The 21,980-nt window shown below is 52.7% G+C and overlaps 1 protein-coding gene across 1 annotated transcript in view; it reads right to left on the bottom strand.

Moving 5' to 3' along the window:
* Positions 1–961: 961 nt before the first annotated feature.
* C9H16orf96 (chromosome 9 C16orf96 homolog) overlaps positions 962–21,980 on the bottom strand; it is a 43,897-nt gene continuing 22,878 nt past the window's right edge. Inside the window, exons 3-17 of the mRNA XM_032913910.1 lie at positions 20,565–20,645; positions 20,281–20,367; positions 19,952–20,204; positions 16,814–18,103; positions 16,220–16,305; positions 15,837–15,947; positions 13,840–13,914; positions 12,785–12,949; positions 8,992–9,110; positions 8,478–8,540; positions 6,264–6,356; positions 4,396–4,567; positions 4,122–4,215; positions 1,876–1,956; positions 962–1,137 (exon numbers count right to left, since the gene is read on the bottom strand). Of these exons, the coding sequence (XP_032769801.1) occupies positions 962–1,137; positions 1,876–1,956; positions 4,122–4,215; positions 4,396–4,567; positions 6,264–6,356; positions 8,478–8,540; positions 8,992–9,110; positions 12,785–12,949; positions 13,840–13,914; positions 15,837–15,947; positions 16,220–16,305; positions 16,814–18,103; positions 19,952–20,204; positions 20,281–20,367; positions 20,565–20,645 (2,946 nt within the window). The remainder of the gene's footprint in view (positions 1,138–1,875; positions 1,957–4,121; positions 4,216–4,395; positions 4,568–6,263; positions 6,357–8,477; positions 8,541–8,991; positions 9,111–12,784; positions 12,950–13,839; positions 13,915–15,836; positions 15,948–16,219; positions 16,306–16,813; positions 18,104–19,951; positions 20,205–20,280; positions 20,368–20,564; positions 20,646–21,980) is intronic.

The raw sequence follows: 21,980 nt of genomic DNA on the forward strand, positions 1-21,980 counted from the left end.
AGAAATAGCTCAAAAAGCAGAGTGTCTGTTGCATAAACATGAAGACCTGAGTTCAAGTCTCTAGAACCCAGGTAAGGAGCTGGGTGTGGTCTCTGTAACCCCAATACTGGAGAGTAGAGGGCAGAGACAGGAGGGGCTATGGCTTACTGGCCAACAGCTTAGCAGTACCATGTTCTGTGAGAGACCCTGTCTCAGGGGAATACGGTAGATGGTGATACAGCAGGACACTCAATGTCTTTAGTGGCCTCTGTACATGCACAGGGACACACTCCACATACACACGAGCTTACACTATAGCACATCCTCTCTCTCACACACAATTCAATTCACAATAATGGTCACTGGTAGAAATGATCACAGGAAATAAAAATAATGCATGGTGACATTTGCTTCCCATGGGAAAACTAATGGCCTCTAAGAAAGATTCAAGGAAGAAGCCAATCCTAAGGATGCCTTAAGCCAAATACCAAAGAGAGGGGTTTCTGTTTCTGTTGTTTGACAGGGTCTCATGCATCCCAGGCTGGCCGTGAACTCACTGTGTGACTGAGTGTGATCTTGGCTCAGCCGTCCTTCCATTAGCACTGAAGTGCTTATATTATCAGTGTATGCTAGAGGGTCATTCTCAGGGCTGTGACACCAGGCAAGCACCCTGCCAACCCAAAGGGGATTGTTTTACAACTGCTTTGTGCTTAAATTCCGTTGACTCTGTAAAAACTTCACTCAGAAGCTCTGTTATCCATGAAAAACATTGGCTAGGAACGACTGTGTTTTGTATTTCAGATACACAGTTAAACACTGAGTCAACATGGGTCCCTTATGCAGACCCTCCCCCCCCCCCATCCAGGATCCCCGCACCCTTTCCTGGATCTGTTCCAGGGCTCCGGGTCTCTTTCTTTGAACAAAGGGGACCCCTCCCCTTATAGTAGTTGGGTCACAGGCATGGGTCTCACGGGTTGGTGTGCTACAGCCGTGGAGATTTCAAGCGCTTGGCAGATCCAGGGGCCTCTTGGGGATCCCTTGAGACTGGGATGAGTGGTGGTAGCTGCGGCCCTGGTGGCAGGGATGGTGACCGTGCCATCGTGGTGGTTGCAGAGTGTAGACTGGTGGCGGAGTTGATGCTGGTGCGGGGGCCCAAGGCTGGAGATGAAGGAGAGACCCACGCTGTGTGCCTACATCTCTGGAAGCAGTTGGCCTCTTGGCGTTCTACCCCCCAGGGAGCAGAGGCTGGAGACTGGAGGTACATGGTAAGCTATGGCAGGACCGGCCACTGCACCTCCTCTGGTCCTACTCCTAAAGAGATCCTCTAGGGTGACCGAGACACATAAGCCCAAGAATGGGTGCTAGAGTACAGAGTGCACCTTGGGGAGGGACTCAGGGTTTAGGCACAGGCTGTGGGCTAAGCCTCAACTACTATGCCTTTGACAAGAACAACAGCACCACCCTCTGAGCCAGGATAAGAACAGAAGAGACAGACAGTAGGAAGTGGTGCTCTGTGAACATTAAGGTGCTTCTGTAGAGAAGCTAAAGGACTCAGTCCTCTCAGACTGGCTCCTGACAGCCCTGCCCATGAAGCTCAGAACTATAAGTGGGCTCACTTGTCCCACCTCTGTAGCCAAGGTGACCTTCTGGGGACAGGCACTGACTACTGGCCAAGAAACTCTCAGAAGCTCAGAACAACTGGAGGCCCCATAACCTCCTGCCACCTCCTGCCCTCTGCCCCCCAGCCAGAGAGAAGATGGGTGCCAGGATGTGAGCAAAGCAGGCATGAAGTGGGGGAGGGGATGAGTGGAGTGAGAGCTGGGATAGAGGTGAGGAATGGGAAGGACTGGGAGAAACCGGAAATCAGCTGGGACCCCAGGTGGGTCAGGTACTCACGCGGGTAGCCTGAAGCAAGTAAGGATCCTGGGCGCACGCGGTCAATCAGGTTTTGAACGGTGTGACACGAGACTTTCACAGCTGAGGAGGAAAGCACCGAGTGGCTGGGCCCATCCAGAATGCTAGCTCCTACATTGGGCCAGATTTCTCACTCTGAGGGGTCTCCAAGCAAGGTGAAGCCATTGGGCTTGTCCCAATCCAAGCTCTGTCATATAATTTGTCTCTTATATACCACCCACTGAGAGAAAAACCCATCACTCCATCCTTGTAGAAGGTCTTCAGTGATGGATGGGATTCAGTGTCACTCCACTGGTCCACTCTTCTCTCCCGAGACTGCCTCACTCAAGCAGACCTCACTTGTTCGTTTGTAAAATGCCTTGCCTGGTTGCTAAGGGCAAGGATTCTGGAGGGGCTGGCACAGAGATGGGGTTCATCGACATTAGCTATGTTGCTTCTGTTATCCCCGAGGCCCAGCCGAGGCCCAACTGAGTCCTAACTGAGCCCCCTCCCCTCAGATCTTCAGGGTGGTGGCTGAGCAGTCAATTCCTGCCTGGGCAAAGGCCTGGGAGATGCTGTTCCACCTCCTTGGAAATCGGGTAGAGTCTGTGAGTGAGTTACATAGCGGGCTCCTAAAAGGTACATTCTGTGGAACTTACAGAAGTGACCTTATTGAAGCAAAAGATTTTTGCAGGTGTAATTTCAGGTCTTGGAATAGGCTGAAATAGGTTATACAAAGCCTGAATTGAAGTCTAGTGACAAGTGTCCTCATGAAAGTCAGAAGACAGAAAAGTGGAGTGGCACAGCAATGGTTGCTGGAGTGACCTGGCCCCTACTTCAACAGCTACAGGAGCTGGCTGGGACCAGGAGAGACTGGGCAGCTCTGAGGAGAGCACAGCTCTGCCTACATTGCGACTTAGGACCTCCAACCTTCAGATCTGGGAAAACTGTTGCTTCTCTGGGACCCTGGGCTGTAGTGATCAGCTCTGGTGGCTGCTATGGGGTGTGTCCTCAGTCTGTCTGGACTCAGTGCTCTGGTCCCTGGGTGGCCCATGGGGTTACCATGAGTTAGATGCCCTGAGGATCCTGTGTCATTCCTGATATAAGAGCTGCTTTAGACATCCCCTTCCCAGAGGAAGACATCTCCAGGGTGTGCAGAGAAGCTCTGTTTTTTGTTACTACTTTATTACATACCCAATGGTGAACTCAATAATTTCCAGCAGGTCTTAGACTCCGGGGTAACCATAGCAACCAATTCAGAATGCAAAAAGGTTGGGGTCCCTTGCCGATCTGACCCTTCTTTGGTCTCCCTGTTCATGGTTCTTTACCCTCGCCCTAGTTTTCATGCTCTAAGTAGACTCATCTTGCCTTGCCCATCCTACCACAGGGCCTTTGAGCCTACTCTTACCCCAACCTGGACCACACTCCTCCTTCTCCACCCCTTCGCCAGCTAACTGTCCCTTTTCAAAGGCGTTCAAAGAGTGGTCCAATTGATCCCCATGGACCAGCTTTGCCAGGCACAGCTCACTGCCAGCCCAGCATCCCTCCCTCCTCTGCCAACCTCTGCCGGTGCCTGGTTGCCTTACAGCTGGGGCCTTCAGCTCAGCTATTCTTTTATTTTCCAGTACTGGGGGAAGAACCCAGGGCCCTGCATTTGCGAGCTTCGTCTCTCAGCTGTGTTCTTAGGCTTTCGGGTCAGTTGAGTTTATTTTCGTTTGTTCAGTTTTGTTTGTGCAGCCCTGACTGTCCTAGAACTCACACGGCAGAGCAGGCTGACCTTGAATTCAGAAACCCACCTGCCTCTCCTGGGGTCAAGAATGTGTGCACTGCTGGTCAGTGGTGGCTCACACCTTTAATTCCATCACTCAGCACAGGCAGGTGGCTGTCTGTGAGTTCTAGGCCACCCTGGTCTGTAGAGGGGGCTCCAGGACAGCCAGGACTACATAGAGAAACCCTGTCTTGAAAACCCAAAACAACAACAAAAAGCTTGGCTCAGGTTAGTGGTTTTGTGTTTGTCACCATGGACTCCTGCCCTCTGATGTCCCCACCCACAGGGGCCACTCATCGCTTTCGCTCCTCACTCGTTCCTGGTGCCTGCTGAGGTGCCACATAATGGGGACTCTATTCCTGCAAGTGGCTATGAGGACTCCTCAGCCAAGGGCAAGACCAGCCCCAAGTCCACCTGCACTCCATTTTCTGACCAGCAGTCAGATACTATGGTGGGGATCCCAGGAAACACCAATGCTTACCTGCCAGGTCCTTCTCCCCCATCCGAGTCCCAATCTGGCTGCTCATTCGGCCTTTGTACAGAATTCCGTTTACCCCCAGGATGTCCACCTCGGCCTGTGGGATGGCCCAGACCCCAAATCAGGGTCACCATTGCCACCCCCTTTCCTTGATGCACACAGATGCCCAGAGCCAGAGCACAGCTTCCTCAAGGTGCCCCCAGCTCAGAGCTTCATCTCACACTGGGGCTGGGTATGTTGGTGTCTAGCCTCTATGGGAGGGAACAGCCGGACTCACGGTATCATAGTCCATCAGCTCGGGGTCCCCATAAGGATAGAATGTTGTCAGGTCGTGTGACTTGTGCTTCAAGATGGTCTCATTTCGGGGGCCATCACCCCCGTCCTTCTCGAGGCCCAGGCCCTCCTCATGGACTCCAAAGTTCTGGAAATGCAGCTGCTGCTGTTGCTCCCTGGACAGGGCAGAAGATCAGCAGCCACGGGGAGCAGCCACGGGGAGACCCTCTCTAACACAGAGGAGCCACGGGGAGACCCTCTCTATCACAGAGGAGCCACGGGGAGACCCTCTCTAACACAGAGGAGCCACGGGGAGACCCTCTCTAACACAGAGGAGCCACGGGGAGACCCTCTCACCACAGAGGAGCCACGGGAGACCCTCTACCACAGAGGAGCCACGGGAGACCCTCTCACCACAGAGGAGCCACGGGAGACCTCTCTATCACAGAGGAGCCACGGGGAGACCCTCTCTACCACAGAGGAGCCACGGGGAGACCCTCTCTAACACAGAGGAGCCACGGGGAGACCCTCTCTACCACAGAGGAGCCACGGGGAGACCCTCTCTAACACAGAGGAGCCACGGGGAGACCCTCTCTATCACAGAGGAGCCACGGGGAGACCCTCTCTATCACAGAGGAGCCACGGGGAGCTCCTCTCCATCACAGAGCAGCCACGGGGAGCCCCTCTCGATCACGGAGGAGCCACGGGGAGACCCTCTCTATCACAGAGGAGCCACGGGGAGATCCTCTCCATCACAGAGGAGCCACGGGGAGACCCTCTCCATCACAGAGGAGCCACGGGGAGACCCTCTCTATCACAGAGGAGCCACGGGGAGACCCTCTCTAACACAGAGGAGCCACGGGGAGACCCTCTCTATCACAGAGGAGCCCCGCAGGGCCCCAGGCTCCGGACAGTATCAAGGAAGGAGGGCAGAATGACAGGCAGGCCTGGAACGTGGTGAGCCAACACAGACATGGACAGTTCTGGAGAGAAATAACCCACATTCCCTTCCCTGAGCCAGTCACACCTGAAGCCCTGGTCTGGCCTTGCACACTTTTAATCGTGGACTCCAGCCATCGGCACAGGATGGGTGAGCCAGTGTGGATGTTTCATTCTTCCCCTGATGCTGACTACCCCTTAAGTCGTTCATTCCACTGCCCCAGCCCCGCTCCTGGCTAGAAGCTCACATAGGTTAGGCCCTGGAAGGAGCCCCTGGCGTCCAAGGACGAAGGAAATGGTAGAGTGAGAAAACTGATGGCAGGTAAGGTCCCCAGCCACTCACTGGCCGTCTTTGGCAGGTCACATGGTCTGAGTCTGTCTCTTCAACGGTGAAGTGGGATGATAATCCCAAGGAAGCCATGTGGCCCAACAAGTTTCAGCAAGGCTCCCAGAGGATCCTCCAATTACTCACTCACAGGAACCGTGCATGTTAACTATAACCCTGGATCCCAGGACTTAAGGGGAAGCCCTCCCATTTGCAAATGCCCACTTCTTCAGCAGTGCTGAGATTCATCCAGGGCCTTGTGCATGCCGGACACACACTTATCACTGACCTATGACCCCAGCCCTTCTGTTCTTTTTACTTTGAGGCAAGATTTTACCCTAAAGCCTATGAAGCCCTCGTGATACTTTTGCCTCAGTCTCCTAAGTAGCTGTTACAGGATGCATCTGCTACAGGACCCAGCTAAGATCCAGGTCACAGTATATGCCAATGCAAATGTCGGTTCCTCTCCCCCACTGTCGTCTGTGTGCCCACCAGCCACCTCCCAGATGGGCATCCTGGGCCCTCTTTGGCGTTTGCATCGAAGGAAAGTCTCTTCAGGACAGAGGTCTTGGCTCTCTCCCGAGGGTGGGGGTGGGCATAACCCTCACCTCATCAGCTGTCGCTGCAGATACTCATAGCTGTTGGCACTGGCTGGCCTTACTCGTGACAGCCCGTGGGTGTTGCGAATGGTGATGAGCTGTCTGTGGAGGCAGAGGGAACCAGGGCTGTGAGAGGTGCACATGGCCAGCAGAGGGCTCCAGGCTCCCAGGCCTGTTCAAACTGTGTGTCTGCAGCTCACAGCCCAAAGCCCACTCACAGAACCTGCAGGGCTTCTGAGAACCGGGGGAAGACACAAACAACATTCTGAATATAAAGTGAAAAACAAGCCAGGGGTGGTGGTGCACCCTACAATCCCAACACTTGGGAGACCGAGGCAGGAGGGTAGCAAGTTCAAAGTCGGCCTGTACTATTAGTACATACTGAGTTCAAGGTTAAGGCTATCTTTGGCCTTGTTTCCAGTAATAAGTAAATAAATAAATAGTCAAAAACCAACACATAACTGTGGTGACTACCTTCATATGGCTAAGGTTGTATCCTGTGTATTTTGCCTCCAAAGGAAACAAAATAAGGAACTCCAGAGCAGGCTCCCAGGGAGCTGGGTCTTGTCCCACCTCCCATCTGAGATGTGTGGTTAAACACATGCAGAAGTGTCCTTTACATATAGACGGTAAGCCACACGGTGCGTGCTCATCGAAACACTGGTTACCATTTTATAAAACTCAGGAAGGCACAAAGAAACAAGCACCGTGACCAGGGATAGACTTTGATTCAGATCCTTCCAGTATGTCTCCATGTTCATGTGATTTCTCTAAAGAAGATGGACAAATCACACACATGGTTCGAGCTCATTTATCATTTTTCCAAGCTATTAATATTCCTCTACTTCCATGGTATCCAGTATAGTTACAAGTGGCTAATTAACAAAACTCAAAGATTTACCAACCAGATTCTTGGTTGGTAACATTAGTCCTTAGCTACGCGTGTACAAAGCCTTCCACCCAGGACTACACAGTTTGCACAGTTTCTGGTTGCTCACCAGGAATGTCCTATTGGACATTCTCCAGTCTACACTATTTGCTGCGAACATGCCACAGTTCCCCAGATGTTGCCATCTTTTCACTGCCATCAACAAAACTGCAGCGCCATCTTGTGGTTTGAAACGAAAACCTCAGTGGAAGCCCTCCAGCTCCCTGCTCGGGTTGAAGCTGTGGCAGATCTGTAGGTCTCAGAGCAGAGCCAGCTCTGCAGAGAGCCAGCATTCCAGGACTGATTACTGTCTGGCAGCTTGAAGAGTCATTGTATGACTTTCCCTCCTAGGTGTGTTTCTCAAACAATGGAAAACTGGTACTCCAATACACGCCGATATTCACAGCAGCACCAGTGACAACAGCTGGAGGACAGAAACATCCCGAATGCTGTCCAAGTGATGAACACACCCACCAACCCACGCACGCACGCACGCACGCACGCATGCCTGCAGGACATGCTTTCTGCCCACACAACGAGATCTTACTCAGCTGTAACAAAGTAGTAAAACATAGATGATGTCTGCTGCTGTGTGGAGAGAACAGTAAGCTCAGGAAAGAAGCCAGACACCAAAGGTCCCATATTGTACAGTCCCATTTACAGGAGACATCCGGGAAAGGAAAGCCAATGGTTTCCTGGGCAAAAAGGAGCTGGCAATGAGAAGTGACCAATAATGGCGCTGGGGATGTCTTTGGGGGGACTAAAGGGGACCAGAACTGACTAAAAACAACAGTTGCAGTGTTAGAGGCCGCTGAACTGCGGGCTTTCCAATGGTCTCAAAGTAAGGGCAAGGACTTGGAACTAAACATGTGCACCTGAAATCCTAACGCTGGGAACAATGACAAAGGAAGACAGCAAGTTCTGAGGCCAGTCTGGGCCTCATAGCAAGACTCTCTCGGGAAATATGAATGAACTCGGAAATAACAAATTCCTGCTTTTCCTCAGTCTCTGGAACAAAGCACTGACAGGGTTAAAGGTGAGAGGACGGACCTACTCCCCTGCGAAGGGAGCCACAGAAGTGGAGCAGGCGATGGTGTCTAGAGAATTGCGTAGAAGAATGGATATATACATAGGTAGGTGTGTGCCTTGCCTATGGAACAGCTGTATGTGCTTGAGGTCTGCAGGGTGGTGTCAGGCTGTACACAGGTGACAAAAGTGGAAAAGCACACACTGGACCTGCGCTGTACGCTGGACCCCCACAAGCCTGGAGGACGCCCTCTGGCGGCAATACTCACGGGCCAGTCATCATCTCTACAGGCCGGTCGCAGGAGATGCACTTTACCCTCTCAAACAATTTCCTGGAGGACAAAGAGATCAGTGGCCAGGGGCTAACAGGGCCCGGGGCTGGAGGGGGTGACCTTAAGGTCCTCCAATCCCCCTTGTCTGTGCCTGTGGCCCCGGGACAGAGCTTTGGTTTCCCACCCACTGAAGGCACATCACATCAGTTAAAAACAAAACAAAACAAAAAACAAAAAATGCCCTTGGAAGAGGGAGGTATATGGAACCTGATGGCAAGCCTGCTTGCCTGTGGACAGGAATCACTGGCCTGACTCAGTGTCCACATGGGACTGCCAATTGTGTAGGCTTGTCCTGGTTTCCCTTCCCTCTCTGAGCCTCAGTTTCCTCATCTGAAGAGAAGGTCGGAAGGCTCTGCTGCACCCCTCCTCCCTGTCCCCATCCTCATGACTGAGGACTGGAATGCTAGGCTTTCCTCTGCTGGCAGCAGAGGCATCACCCTGGGGAACTCACTTCTTAAAGCCTGCAGCACTGTCAGGGTCGAACCGGAGGCCTTCTAGCAGAAGCTTCCTGACTATCTTCCAGACCTCTTCTATGTCCTTCTTCAGGCTATTCAGATCGCTCTGCACTAGCTGCCAATCACAGGGAAGAAAGAAGTCCCATCAGTTAGCTCACCCGAACAACCCGCAGTCACACAAAGACTAAGATAAAGACATCAAGGGATCCCAGGGGAAAAGGAAAACCATTAGTAGTCGTGACTTTGTGGGTGCGAGATTCCCGGTGGTCATTGCAAGAAATGACATTAGTTCCTGCCTCCAAACCTACCATTCTGCTCAACTGCAGGGCTGGAGGCTGGAAAACTATTTCTCCAATGAATCCTATGCCCTGACTTTCACACATCTGACAAGTATTTATGGAAGGTTTGCATGTAAAATGGACAGTTCCTTTAATATACTCACAAAGTATGGAAACATCACAATCAAATATAACTACTACCACCACCACCATGACCACTACTACCACCACTACTACTACTATTACCACCGCTACTACTACTACCACTACCACTACTACTACCACCACCACTACTACTACCACTACTACTTTTTTTTTCTTTTTTTTTTTGGAGCTGAGGACCGAACCCAGGGCCTTGGGCTTTCTAGGCAAGCGCTCTACCACTGAGCTAAATCCCAAACCCCTTTAAAGATTTTTTTTAAATTTTTTATATGCCAGTTCATTGTCACTCTCTTCAGACACCAGAAGAGGGCATCGGATCCCATTACAGATGGTTGTGAGCCACCATGTGGTTGCTGGGAATTGAACTCAGGACCTCTGGAAGAGCAGTCAGTGCTCTTAACTGCTGAGCCATCTCTCCAGCTACTACCACTACTACTATTACCACCACCACCATCACCACTACTACTACCACCACTACTACTACTACTACCATTACTACTACTACTACCACTGCTACATTATTACTACCACCACCACCACTATTACTTTCACCACTCACCATTACTACTACCACCACCAATCGGCACACTACTACCACCACCACCACTACTACTACTACTCCTACTATTACTACTACTACTACTACTACCACCACTACCACTACCACTACTACTACCACCACCACTACTACTACTACCACTACCATTACTACTACCTACTACTACTACTACCACTGCTACTACTACTACCACTGCCACTACTACTACAACTACCACTACCACCACCACCACCACTACTACTATCACTACTATACTTCTACTACTACCACTATTACTATTACTACCACTACTATCACTGCTACTACTACTACTACCACTACTACTATCACTACTATTACTACACTACCACTACCACTACCACTACCACTCCCACTACTACTATTGAGGCAGGGTCTCTATCTAGAGAGCACTGGCTGTTTTTCACAGATCCACTTGTCTCTATCTCTGAAGTGGGATTAAAGACATTAGATTAAAGGCATGTACCACCACGTCTGGTAAATTTATTATTTCTCTTTTTTAAAAGTTTTTGTTGATTTTTTTTTTGTGAATTTCACATCATGCGCTCAGTCCCATTCATCTCCCCATCCCTTCATATCTGCCCTCTACCCTTGCAATCTCCCTCCCCCCCAAAAGAAAATTTAAAAATTAACAAATGAGAAACCAAACCAAAACAATCTCATCGTGGAAGCTGCACTTCAGTGCGTCCCACGGTACATCCTTTTGCCCATACATCTTTACTTGTAAATGTTCATTGCAGTGAGTTGCTGGTCTGTTCCAGGCCTCTGGCGTCTGCTACACTATCAATACTGAACCCTCATGGGGCTCCTCTGGGATATCCTACTGTTGCCCTGTGTCATGGGGATCCTGCAGCCCTGGATCTGCAGGGCCAGGCCCTTCACATGTTCCACAGTTCATAGATGGGGTAGATGTCGAGGTGGCCAACTCTGGGTCTGGGTGTAGCTGAGCAGGTCAGCATACCAGCTCTCTTGCACCCATACCACCGGGCAAGCTCTCTAGTACTGCCCGGACTAGCTCGCCCAACGCGGCAGCTCTCCCATGCCCCTGCTGCAGCATGGTAGTTGAGGGTGGGCCAGAGAGGAGGGCAGTATTACTTCTTCTGAGACACTGTTTCACTATGGAGTCTGGCCTGGAACCCACAATCTTCCTGCCTTAGCATCAGAAGGGCTGAATTTGCAGCCTTATAGTATGCTTCATACCTGGCTTCACAATCCGTTTCAGAACATCATTCTCCAAAGAAACCCTGTTACCAGTCACCCCTGTTTCTTCCCAAATCCTCAGCCTCTGGCAATCAGTCACACCAACTTACTGTCTTTAGAACTTGTCTATTCTGGGCCCCATTTCCTTTTCCCTGTAAAACAAGATCTTGCTATATTACCTCGGCTGACCTTCAGGCCCAGTCTGGACTTGAACTTGTGATCCTCCTGAGTATTGGGATTATGGTTGTGCACCACTCCACCCACATCCTGAGTACACCAAGTTATGTGATAATTCCTGCGTGGGTCACATTGTCAGTCCAGCTTTAGAACCAGCTCCACATCAACAAGAGAAACACAGGTCGGCTGTTCGTAAATTCTCTGGAGTTACGACTTTGCATTCATTTGGGTCCTTTCCTTGATGAACATGTCTCCACAAAGACAGTGCCCCCATCTGTTTGGCTCACTGCTTACCCAGCAAGGAGCGCAGAGGCTGGACTCCCTGTCTATGCTCCTGAGGTGTGGCACACCGGAGGTAGCTACTGAGTGACGAAGGAACAAATGGCAGGCATTTCTGGGGAAAACCTCCTCCCATCCCCCACCTACGAATTTTCTTGCACCACACCAAGCATTCTGGAAGGGAGCCTCCAACATGGCTCCAGATATTACTGGGGACTCATACCACTGGACCCAGCCTCTCTTGGCACTGAATGAGATTGCCTTGGATAACCAACAGACTAATGCACTGATGGGAGTGACTTCATGCTTGTGCATGTGTGTGCTTTTGTGTGTGTGTGTGTGTGTGTGTATGTGCATATGTGCTTGTGCATGTGTGTGCTTGTGTGTGTGCGCATGTGTGTGTATGTGCATATGTGCTTGTGCATGTGTGCATGCGTGTGTGCATGCATGCATGCTTGTGTGTGCATGTGTTCTTGTGCATGTGTGTGCATGTGCACGTGTGCTTGTGTGTGTGTATGTGCATGTGTGCTTGTGCTTGTGTGCATGCATGTGTGTGTGCATGCATGCTTGTGTGTGTGCGTGTGTGTGCTTGTGTGTGTGTATGTGCATGTGTGCTTGTGCTTGTGTGCATGCATGTGTGCGTGCATGCATTCTTGTGCATGTGTGTGCTTGTGCATGTGTGCGTGTGTGTGTGCTTGTGTGTGTATGTGCTTGTGCTTGTGTGCATGCATGTGTGCATGCATGCATGCTTGTGCGCGTTTCAGGGTGTGTGCATGTGCGTGCGCATGTTTCAGGGTGTGTGCATGTGTCAGGGGAAGTTGACTGCCGTATTATAAGGACCCTTAATTGATCCTGAGAAGGAGTCATTAGATGAGAAACAAACATTTTGCCAACAGTCCCGTGAGGGTACAGTCTTTGAATGGTTCCACATAGCCCATTCAGATGATATAGCTGGGAATGACCTGTTCATCTGACCTTCTGAGTCACAGGTCCTGAACGACCCAGGTAAGCTGCTCCCAAGTTCTCTCTCCTCAAACCTGTCAGGATTTGCTCTCTGTGGCTGCCAAGCTCTGGGACGTTTTGTTAGGTAACCCGTGCTCCCTCTCGCCGGCTCACCTTAGTGTTCAGGTCCTTCCTGAGATGTTTCAGAGACTTCTTCCAGTCAGACTCGTAGTTTGTGATCTTGAGAAGCAGACTGTGGATCATCTCATTCAGGTCCATCGCCACCGTCTCCAGGTCCACTCGGTTCGCCTTGCTCGCTAGCATGCCCCTGTCAGCTTTCTAGGGAGAGGGCGTTCAGGGCAGCAAAACTGCTGGGAGGTGGGGCCTCTCTTCCCTGTGGTCAGTTTCTCTAGTTGAAGGACACAAGTGTAGCCTTAGCTTAAGTTCAGTGTTGGTGTCTACACTGTCAAACACAGCTGTGGGATCTGAGGCAAACGGGAAAGTTGACGTGACATGTACACCAGGTTGGCCTTGTTCCCATAGTCCAGGATAACCCTGAATTGCTGGTTCTCCTGCTTTCTGTGTTGGAATTATGGCTACCTGTCACTATGCACAGTTCATACGGTGCTGGGGATTGAACCCAGGTGTTCATGAATGCTAGGAAGGCACTTGACCAATTGAGTACATCCCCAGACTAATGCCTGATTTATTTATTTATTTATTTATTTATTTATTTATTTAATTTATTTAATTTTATTGGGCTTTTTCTTTTTTTTTTCTTTTTTTCTTTTTTTTCGGAGCTGGGGACCGAATCCAGGGCCTTGCGTTTGCTAGGCAAGCGCTCTACCACTGAGCTAAATCCCCAACCCCTTGTTGGGCTTTTTGAGACAGGATCTCACTATGTATCCCTGGCTGGCCTGGAACTCACTTTGTAGACTAGGCTGGCCTTGAACTCACAGAATCTACCTGCCTCCGCCTCCCAAGTGGCACCTGCCACCACCACACCTGATCTGATGCCTGATTTTTAAAATAATAGCGTCATCAATCTCCAGTCGTGGAAAAGAGGAATGGATGAGTACTTTTTGAGAGGAGTGCAATTTCCTGAATTAATAAAGGCAGAGCGAATGCTCTTGCTGTCTCCACCTGGGTGCATCTGTCCCCATGGTTGGCACAGCAGAGGCTCAGGATTAGCAGGGAGAGGAAATGGGGGAGCTAGGAGGATGTCTTACTTCATTCAGCTCCAGATCTACGACTGTTTTATCTGCCTTAACCAGATCCAGCCTTTCGAGTTCCGCCTTGAGGACCTAAGAACAGAACACGGGCAGGTCAGCCTTTGTCCTGACCTTGAGCGTGACATCTACTTTATGCTTCTAACTTTGCCATGTGGACAAGCAGCAGGTGGGACTGTTAGAAGGCTCGTGCTCACAAGCAGCGGGAACTGGAGAGGAGCGACACAAGAGCAGGGATGGGCTAATCCTTGGAGAGGGTGTCAACCCAAAAGAAAAGAAGCACAAACCAGGGCTGGCTGGCGATTTCCCTTCCTTAGATGCTTAAGGCCAGCTCCACCTCATCTGATCTACAATGGGGTCGGAGTGTGCTTTGCTAAACGCAGAACACTAGTCACAGACCACACATAGTGTCCAAGCATGATGGGGAAACCCTCACTTCCCATGACATAATTTCACCAGTGCCGGCCTGTCCGCTGCCAACCGATTTCCCCCACTATTGGAGCAGCATCGAGTCTCCCTTGTCCCCAGAGCCTAGGGTCACTTTCTCTCTCAGTCTGCACACCGGCTTCTTCTCTCTTCACTTCTGGTCTCCCTCACCCACAGGGGAAAAATCCAAGTTAGCTACTCGAATCAGGACTGCAGTCTAGAGCCTGCCTTGCATTTATGCGACTGGGATGTAGACTGAGGTCAGTGGGTGTGGTTAACCTTCTTCACCTATACTCCCTGTGTCCCAGAGATGGAGCTCAGGGCTCTGCAGACGCTAGGCAAGTGTTTACCACCTCCCCTCCCCTCTTTGCCACTGGCTTGAACAGAAGAGTCAATGTTTGGAGACCAGCCACAATGACATTATGAATGGTAGTCACAAAGAACTAGAAAATGGAGCTCGTGTCAGCAACATCGACAAACACCTCTAGACCAATCACTTGAACTTTTTTTTTTTTCTTTTCTTTTTTTCGGAGCTGGGGACCAAACCCAGGGCCTTGCGCTTGCTAGGCCAGTGCTCTACCACTGAGCTAAATCCCCAACCCCTCACTTGAACTTTTTAATGTGAAAGATAAATACATTTATACCTTTAGTTGGTTACTCGGGGATTCTTATGTTATTTGAAGTTAAGCTCAGCTGTAACTAACACCAAGTCGTTACCACATCCATCTTGTCCCCAAGGTCACCAACGACAGGGGGGCGGTGTCGGGGGCGGGGGAGTCCCCAGTTTGGACTCTCATTTAGTTCTTTTCTGTTAGTCTGCTTGCCTAGCGTGCATGAGGCCCTGGGTTCTATTCTCAACCCTGAGGGAGGAAGAACTGGTTCAGGAAAAACGTTATTAGCATAGTTGTTGGTGCAAGAGAGCCTCTTATTCACTCACTGATCCCTTCAGCAAGTATCATTAAGCCTTAACCTGTCCTCCTACCCTCAGGTTGGTGACACAAAGACTCTCAAGAATGGACACTGTCCAGGACCTCTATGTATAGGGAGGTGATTCTTTAAAAAAACGTTTATGTATATAAATGTTGTACCTGCCTGTATAGATGGACACCACAGGCATACAGGTGCTCCTGGGATCCAGGACAATGAATCCACTGGAGTTACAGGTGCTTGTGTGGGTTTTTGTTTTTGTTTTTGTTTTGTTTTTGTTTTGGGGTAGGGTTTCTTTGTGTAGCCCCAGCTGTCCTAGAACTCCATCTATAGACCAGGCTGACCTCGAACTCAGAGATCTCCCCTGCCTCTGCCTCCTGAGTGCTGGGATTGAAGGTGTGACCACCACCACCCAGCTTTGAAGTTAAGCTGGGAGTGGGCCCCAGGTGCTCTGCAAAAGCCAGTGTGGTTTTAATTCCCTCCAGCCCCTGGGGTTTATTTTTAATTGAAGTATAATTTATGCAGAATAAAATGCTGTCTAGTTCCCTTGTATTTTGTGGACCTTAGGGGATGGTCTCGTAGTCTCAAGGAGGAATTCCCCTGTGGTCTCCCCCCGCCCCCGTTGGGTTGTCAGGCCTCCGAACCTTCAAGTCGTCCATGCGACCCTGGAGCCTTTCCACTGCCCTGTCTAGCACCATGTAGTGACTCTTCATTGTGTCTATCTGGTGTCCCCAAACTCTCTCCAGCTCTTCCTCCTAAATGGCAGAGACAGTGATATATCCAAGACCTCTGCTACAAGTCAAAGGGTCCCAAGACGGAGAGGAGATACCAGTCTGCCATCTGACAGCCCACGAAATACTTATTAACAGAGACAGCAGAGCCCCCGGTTAACTCTGCATGGAGGCAACTGCTGGGCCACCCCATGCACTTCAGAGCGTCACTGGGAGGGTAAAAGTCAGGAGGCTGGGTCCTAGCTCAAGCCAAGCCACCATTTTCTCCAAAGCCCTTCTGTGATCATGACACTGACCTGCAGCCTGGCCTTCTGGAGGTTAACAATCTTTTCCTCCAGTACATTTACCGTGTTACCAAGCACACCAGAGCTTCCCATGTTAGCTGAAAGAAAAAAGAGGGACCAGCTGTTAAAAGGAATGATGGGGTAACGTGACAGGAGAGAGCTCCCATGTTTGTGTCATGTCCCAAAAGAAGACAGTGGGCAAGTCTGGGGGGGGGCACGTAAAGAGAATGATAGGTTTTCTATTACAGTTTTTAAGAAACTCACAAAAGAAATTCTTTTGTGAACCAAGCATGGTAGTGCGTGCTTTTAATCCCAGGACTCAGAGGAAAAAGCAGGCAGATTTCTGAGTTTGAGGCCAGCCTGGTCTACAGAGTGAGTTCCAAGACAGCCAGGGCTACCAGAGAAACCCTGTCTTGGAGAGAGGGGGGAGAGAGGGAGAGGAGAGGAGAGGAGAGGAGAGGAGAGGAGAGGAGAGGAGAGGAGACTAGTGTTTAAGCCAAAGGAATGAGTGGCTAATGTTTGAGAGCAGAGTTTGTAGAGGAAGCCTGAGGAGGCTACAGGGAGGATCAGAGCCTCTGCTGCCCTCCCCGGATGGGCCAGCCCTACCTAGGTAATTTAGACGCTGGTTTAAATTGGTTGACAGGTTGGCAAACTCTTCTTTCAGGGAGTCATGTCTGATAGGCATCTGGGCAATATGGCTCATGGAATACTGCACAGCCTTTTTCTTTTCTTCAGGACTCGTAGCGTACATGGCATTTATCATAGCCTGGGACAGGACTGGTTTGGCTGGGAAGGGGTTAAAGGGTGCTGTAAACTCTTCAGGAAACTCTTCCATCTCCTCATCACCGAAAGGTAGGTTGATGGTGGCCCCACGGCGAAATCCTGCACCCAGGAAATCTGCAATGGCCCCTAGAGGCCCTGAGGATGCAACGCGTGATGCTTCGGCAGCCATCTGGGTTGTAGGGACATCCTGGATGGCCTTGGCAGCATCTTTGGCTGCCTGGGCAGCTGAGTTTGCTGCGGCTGCATATGCAGCGGCAGCTGCTACAGCTATGGTAATAGCAGACCTCAGCTTCTTTAAGGCAGGCTGTGGGGCCTTTTGGCGTTGTTCCGAGGCCTTGTCCTTCTGGGTTTTGTCTTTGTAGATCACCTTTTTGAGGACTTTGACTTCAGGAGTCTCTTCTTTGATGACCATTTCTTGGGAGCCCACATCCTTGGGGGCTCTGTGATGGGAAACCCTCTCCTTAGGGGTTCTGTGCCTGGGGGCCTTTACTTTGGAAATCTTCTCCCGAGGAACTCTTCCCTTGCGAATCCCATCCGAGGGAGCTCCTTCCGTAGACATCTCTTCCTGGGAAGCCCCTTCCGAAGGGATCTCTTCCTCGGGAGTCCCGTACTCAGAGATCTCTTCCTGGGGAGCCCCATACTCAGAGATCTCTTCCTGGGAAATCTCATCCATAGGCGTCTCTTCCCGAGGGCCTGGAAGGAAGTACTCGTATTCATCCCCTCTTTCTTCAAGACCCGGGAGCCGGTAGGTCTCCTGCGGCAGAGTCCACGGTATTCCAGTGTCCATGACGAAACGAGCCCGGGCCATCTGTCCCATGGGGCGAACTGGACCTGGGCCAGTCTGGTAGGGCCCCATATCCCACATGGGCCAAACATTACCCCTAGCCCAGGCTCTTGGTGGTGAGGTCCATACACCTGGGGGAGCCATTCCAGGTCTAGGGCCAAAGACTGGCATGAAACCAGGCCCAGATGCAAATCCAGGGACCCCGGCAGGGACAGAGACAGGGGCAGAGACAGGGACCCCGGCAGGGACAGAGACAGGGGCAGAGACAGGGACCCCGGCAGGGACAGAGACAGGGGCAGAGACAGGGACCCCGGCAGGGACAGAGACAGGGACCCCGGCAGGGACCGGCAGGGACGGCAGGGACCCCGGCAGGGACAGAGACAGGGACCCTGGCAGGGACCCGGCAGGGCAGGGACAGGGACCCGGCAGGGACAGAGACAGGGACCCTGGCAGGGACCCCGGCAGGGACAGAGACAGGGGCAGAGACAGGGACCCCGGCAGGGACAGAGACAGGGACCAGAGACAGGGACCCCGGCAGGGACAGAGACAGGGGCAGAGACAGGGACCCCGGCAGGGACGGAGACAGGGGCAGAGACAGGGACCCCGGCAGGGACGGAGACAGGGGCAGAGACAGGGACCCCGGCAGGGACGGAGACAGGGGCAGAGACAGGGACCCCGGCAGGGACGGAGACAGGGGCAGAGACAGGGACCCCGGCAGGGACGGAGACAGGGGCAGAGACAGGGACCCCGGCAGGGACCCCGGCAGGGACCCCGGCAGGGACCCCGGCAGGGACCCCGGCAGGGACGGACAGGGACAGAGACAGGGACCCCGGCAGGGGACGGAGACAGGGGCAGAGACAGGGACCCAGGGCGGGACAGGGGCAGAGACAGGGACCCGCAGGGACGGAGACAGGGGCAGAGACAGGGATCGGCAGGACGGAGACAGGGACAGAGACAGGGACCCCGGCAGGGACGGAGACGGGGGCAGAGACAGGGACCCCGGCAGGGACGGAGACAGGGGCAGAGACAGGGACCCCGGCAGGGACGGAGACAGGGGCAGAGACAGGGACCCCGGCAGGGACGGAGACAGGGGCAGAGACAGGGACCCCGGCAGGGACCCCGGCAGGGACCCTGGCAGGGACCCTGGCAGAGACCCTGGCAGGGACCCTGGCAGGGACCCTGGCAGGGACAGAGACAGGGACCCCGGCAGGGACCCCGGCAGGGACGGAGACAGGGGCAGAGACAGGGACCCCGGCAGGGGACGGAGACAGGGGCAGAGACAGGGATCCCGCAGGGACGGGACAGGGGCATAGACAGGGACCCCGGCAGGGACCCGGCAGGGACCCCGCAGGGACCCTGCAGGGGACCCCGGCAGGGACCCGCAGGGACGGAGACAGGGGCATAGACAGGGACCCCGGCAGGGACGGAGACAGGGGCAGAGACAGGGACCCCGGCAGGGACCCCGGCAGGGACCCCGGCAGGGACCCCGGCAGGGACCCCGGCAGGGAACCCGGCAGGGACCCCGGCAGGGACCCCGGCAGGGAACCCGGCAGGGACCCCGGCAGGGACCCCGGCAGGGACCCCGGCAGGGACCCCGGCAGGGACCCCGGCAGGGACCCCGGCAGGGACCCCGGCAGGGACCCCGGCAGGGACCCCGGCAGGGACCCCGGCAGGGACCCCGGCAGGGACCCCGGCAGGGACCCCGGCAGGGACAGGGACCCAGGGGGCAGGGACGGAGACAGGGGCAGAGACAGGGACCCCGGCAGGGACGGAGACAGGGGCAGAGACAGGGACCCCGGCAGGGACAGAGACAGGGGCAGAGACAGGGACCCCGGCAGGGACGGAGACAGGGGCAGAGACAGGGACCCCGGCAGGGACGGAGACAGGGGCAGAGACAGGGACCCCGGCAGGGACGGAGACAGGGGCAGAGACAGGGACCCCGGCAGGGACGGAGACAGGGGCATAGACAGGGACCCCGGCAGGGACGGAGACAGGGGCAGAGACAGGGACCCCGGCAGGGACGGAGACAGGGGCAGAGACAGGGACCCCGGCAGGGGCAGAGACAGGGGCAGAGACAGGGATCCCGACAGGGACAGAGACAGGGACAGAGACAGGGCCAGAGGCAGGGCCAGAGGCAGGAATCCCGACAGGGACAGAGACAGGGACAGAGACAGGGACAGAGACAGCCTGTCTCAGACTGTGTGTCTGAGACACAGAGGCCTGACCCAGCTCTATGCCCTGGGAGTCAGCAAACTCAACAGCCCGAGTGAACTCGTCCCCCTTGAGGATCCCTGTGGTTCCAAACTGCATCATGGTGTGCATAGGGGTGGTTCTGGGAATGGGTCCATCCTCAGGCGGCTGCTGCTCCAAGGGACTCTCTGGGACGCTCTGCCGCACAGTGGATGCCTCCTCTTCCGGCTTATGCTTTCCCTGCAGGGGAAGGAACTGAAATGGTTGGTCTGTTCTCACCATCCTCCCTTCGTCCCGGTCTTCCTTTCCCACTCACCATTCTGAACATGGCCTCGTGGAGGCTACTCCAGAGTACCATCTCCTCAGGTTTGGGGATAGTACGGACCTTGTTCTGGAGAGTAACCTGTGTAGTGGGATGAAGAAAGTGAGTGGATGCCTGGGTAGGGCGGGGTGGGGTGGGGCGGTATAGCATATGTGTGGCTACTACACCTGATCCTGGGGACTTGCCTGCTCACTGAAACCCTTTCCAGAATGTGCTGTTCTCCAAACTTATTGTATCCCTAGTGCACAGGGCAAGAGACTGGAATCCAAAGATCTTACCACTTCCCGCTGCAGGGCACCCAGCTTCCGGCTGTGTACTTTGAAGTCGTCACAGAGAAGTTCCATTTTTTGTGGGTTTAGCTGTCCAAGAAACGGAATCCGAGGCTGGGGTATGGGCTGTGGTCCCAACCTGGCTGCTTCTCACCATATTAGCTAACTGAGTTTGGAATGGAAGGATGTAATTTCCCAGGAAAGTTGGACTACAGAGTATTTAACAATCTTTGAATTTTTCAGGATGCCAAATGGGTAGATCATGAAGAATCTTCAAGAGGGGCAAGGTCACAAGGGTGGCAGAGCAGGCACGGAAAGACTGGGAAATGAGTGTGAGCGGGGTGCATGACATGAGGTTTGCAGAGAATCAGTAAAAACGTTATGTTGTAGGGGAAAGAGAAGGATCAAGAGGAGAGATGGCAATGTGGCTGAGTTGGTAAAATGCTTGCCAAGCATATCTGAAGCCCTCAGCTTGATCCCCAGTGCTGCATAAAACCAGGAGGGATGAAGCTTGCTCTGATGTGGAGGGGAGAATCCAATGTAAGCCAGTCTCTGCTGGAAGCCAGCCGGGGCTACAAGGTACCCTGTTACAGAGCAGATTAACATGAGGACAATGAATCTGCAAGAGATGGGCCAAGGAGGAATTATTTCTCAGACATATTTCCCCCAAGGTGTCCTTTTCTAACACTTAGTGGTCCTGACCCAGCCCCAGATTAGCCTGAGGCTCAAATGTTACAGTCAGTCCCTCTCTTTGGGGGAAACGGCCCAGCTGCGACACTTGGTGGCTTGCAGATGAAGACCTGGCTCTGGACTCCAGCTCAACTTCATCTGCTGTGGTCCCTCTGGCTTCAAGGATTTGTGTCACTCCATGGTAGGCTGGGGTGTGTTCATGGTAGGCTGTTCCTATATGGAGCAGCAGGAACCCGTGTGCCCGTGCTAGGTTTAGCCTGCTTTTTAGATTGGATAGCGCTTCTAATGAAAAGAGTGCCGGGGAACCCAAATTCAGCAGTTGCCCAACACCCGGGCAACTCTGAACCTCCCAGCATCTACATAGTGGACCCCAACCATCTGTAACGTCAGTGCTAGGGGATCTGACACCTTCTTCTGGCCTCTGCATGCACCAGATACACACATGACACACAGACATGCACACCCATACACAAAACATTAAAACACATACAACACACACACACACATACACACACACACACACACACACACACACACACACACACACCACCCAATGCATTTTAAGCAATTTAGAAAGTAAAACAATAATTTCTATTACTTTCTATAATTTTCTATAATTTTTATTATTTTTCTATAATTTCCTAAGTCAAGATGAAGTAAGTATGTTTCTGTTACCGATACCTGATGCTTGGCACAGCAGAGGGAGGACCATGTAGCAGGATCACAGAAAGTTCA

Source organism: Rattus rattus, chromosome 9, assembly GCF_011064425.1.
Source record: "Rattus rattus isolate New Zealand chromosome 9, Rrattus_CSIRO_v1, whole genome shotgun sequence".
Classification (NCBI taxonomy): domain Eukaryota; kingdom Metazoa; phylum Chordata; class Mammalia; order Rodentia; family Muridae; genus Rattus; species Rattus rattus.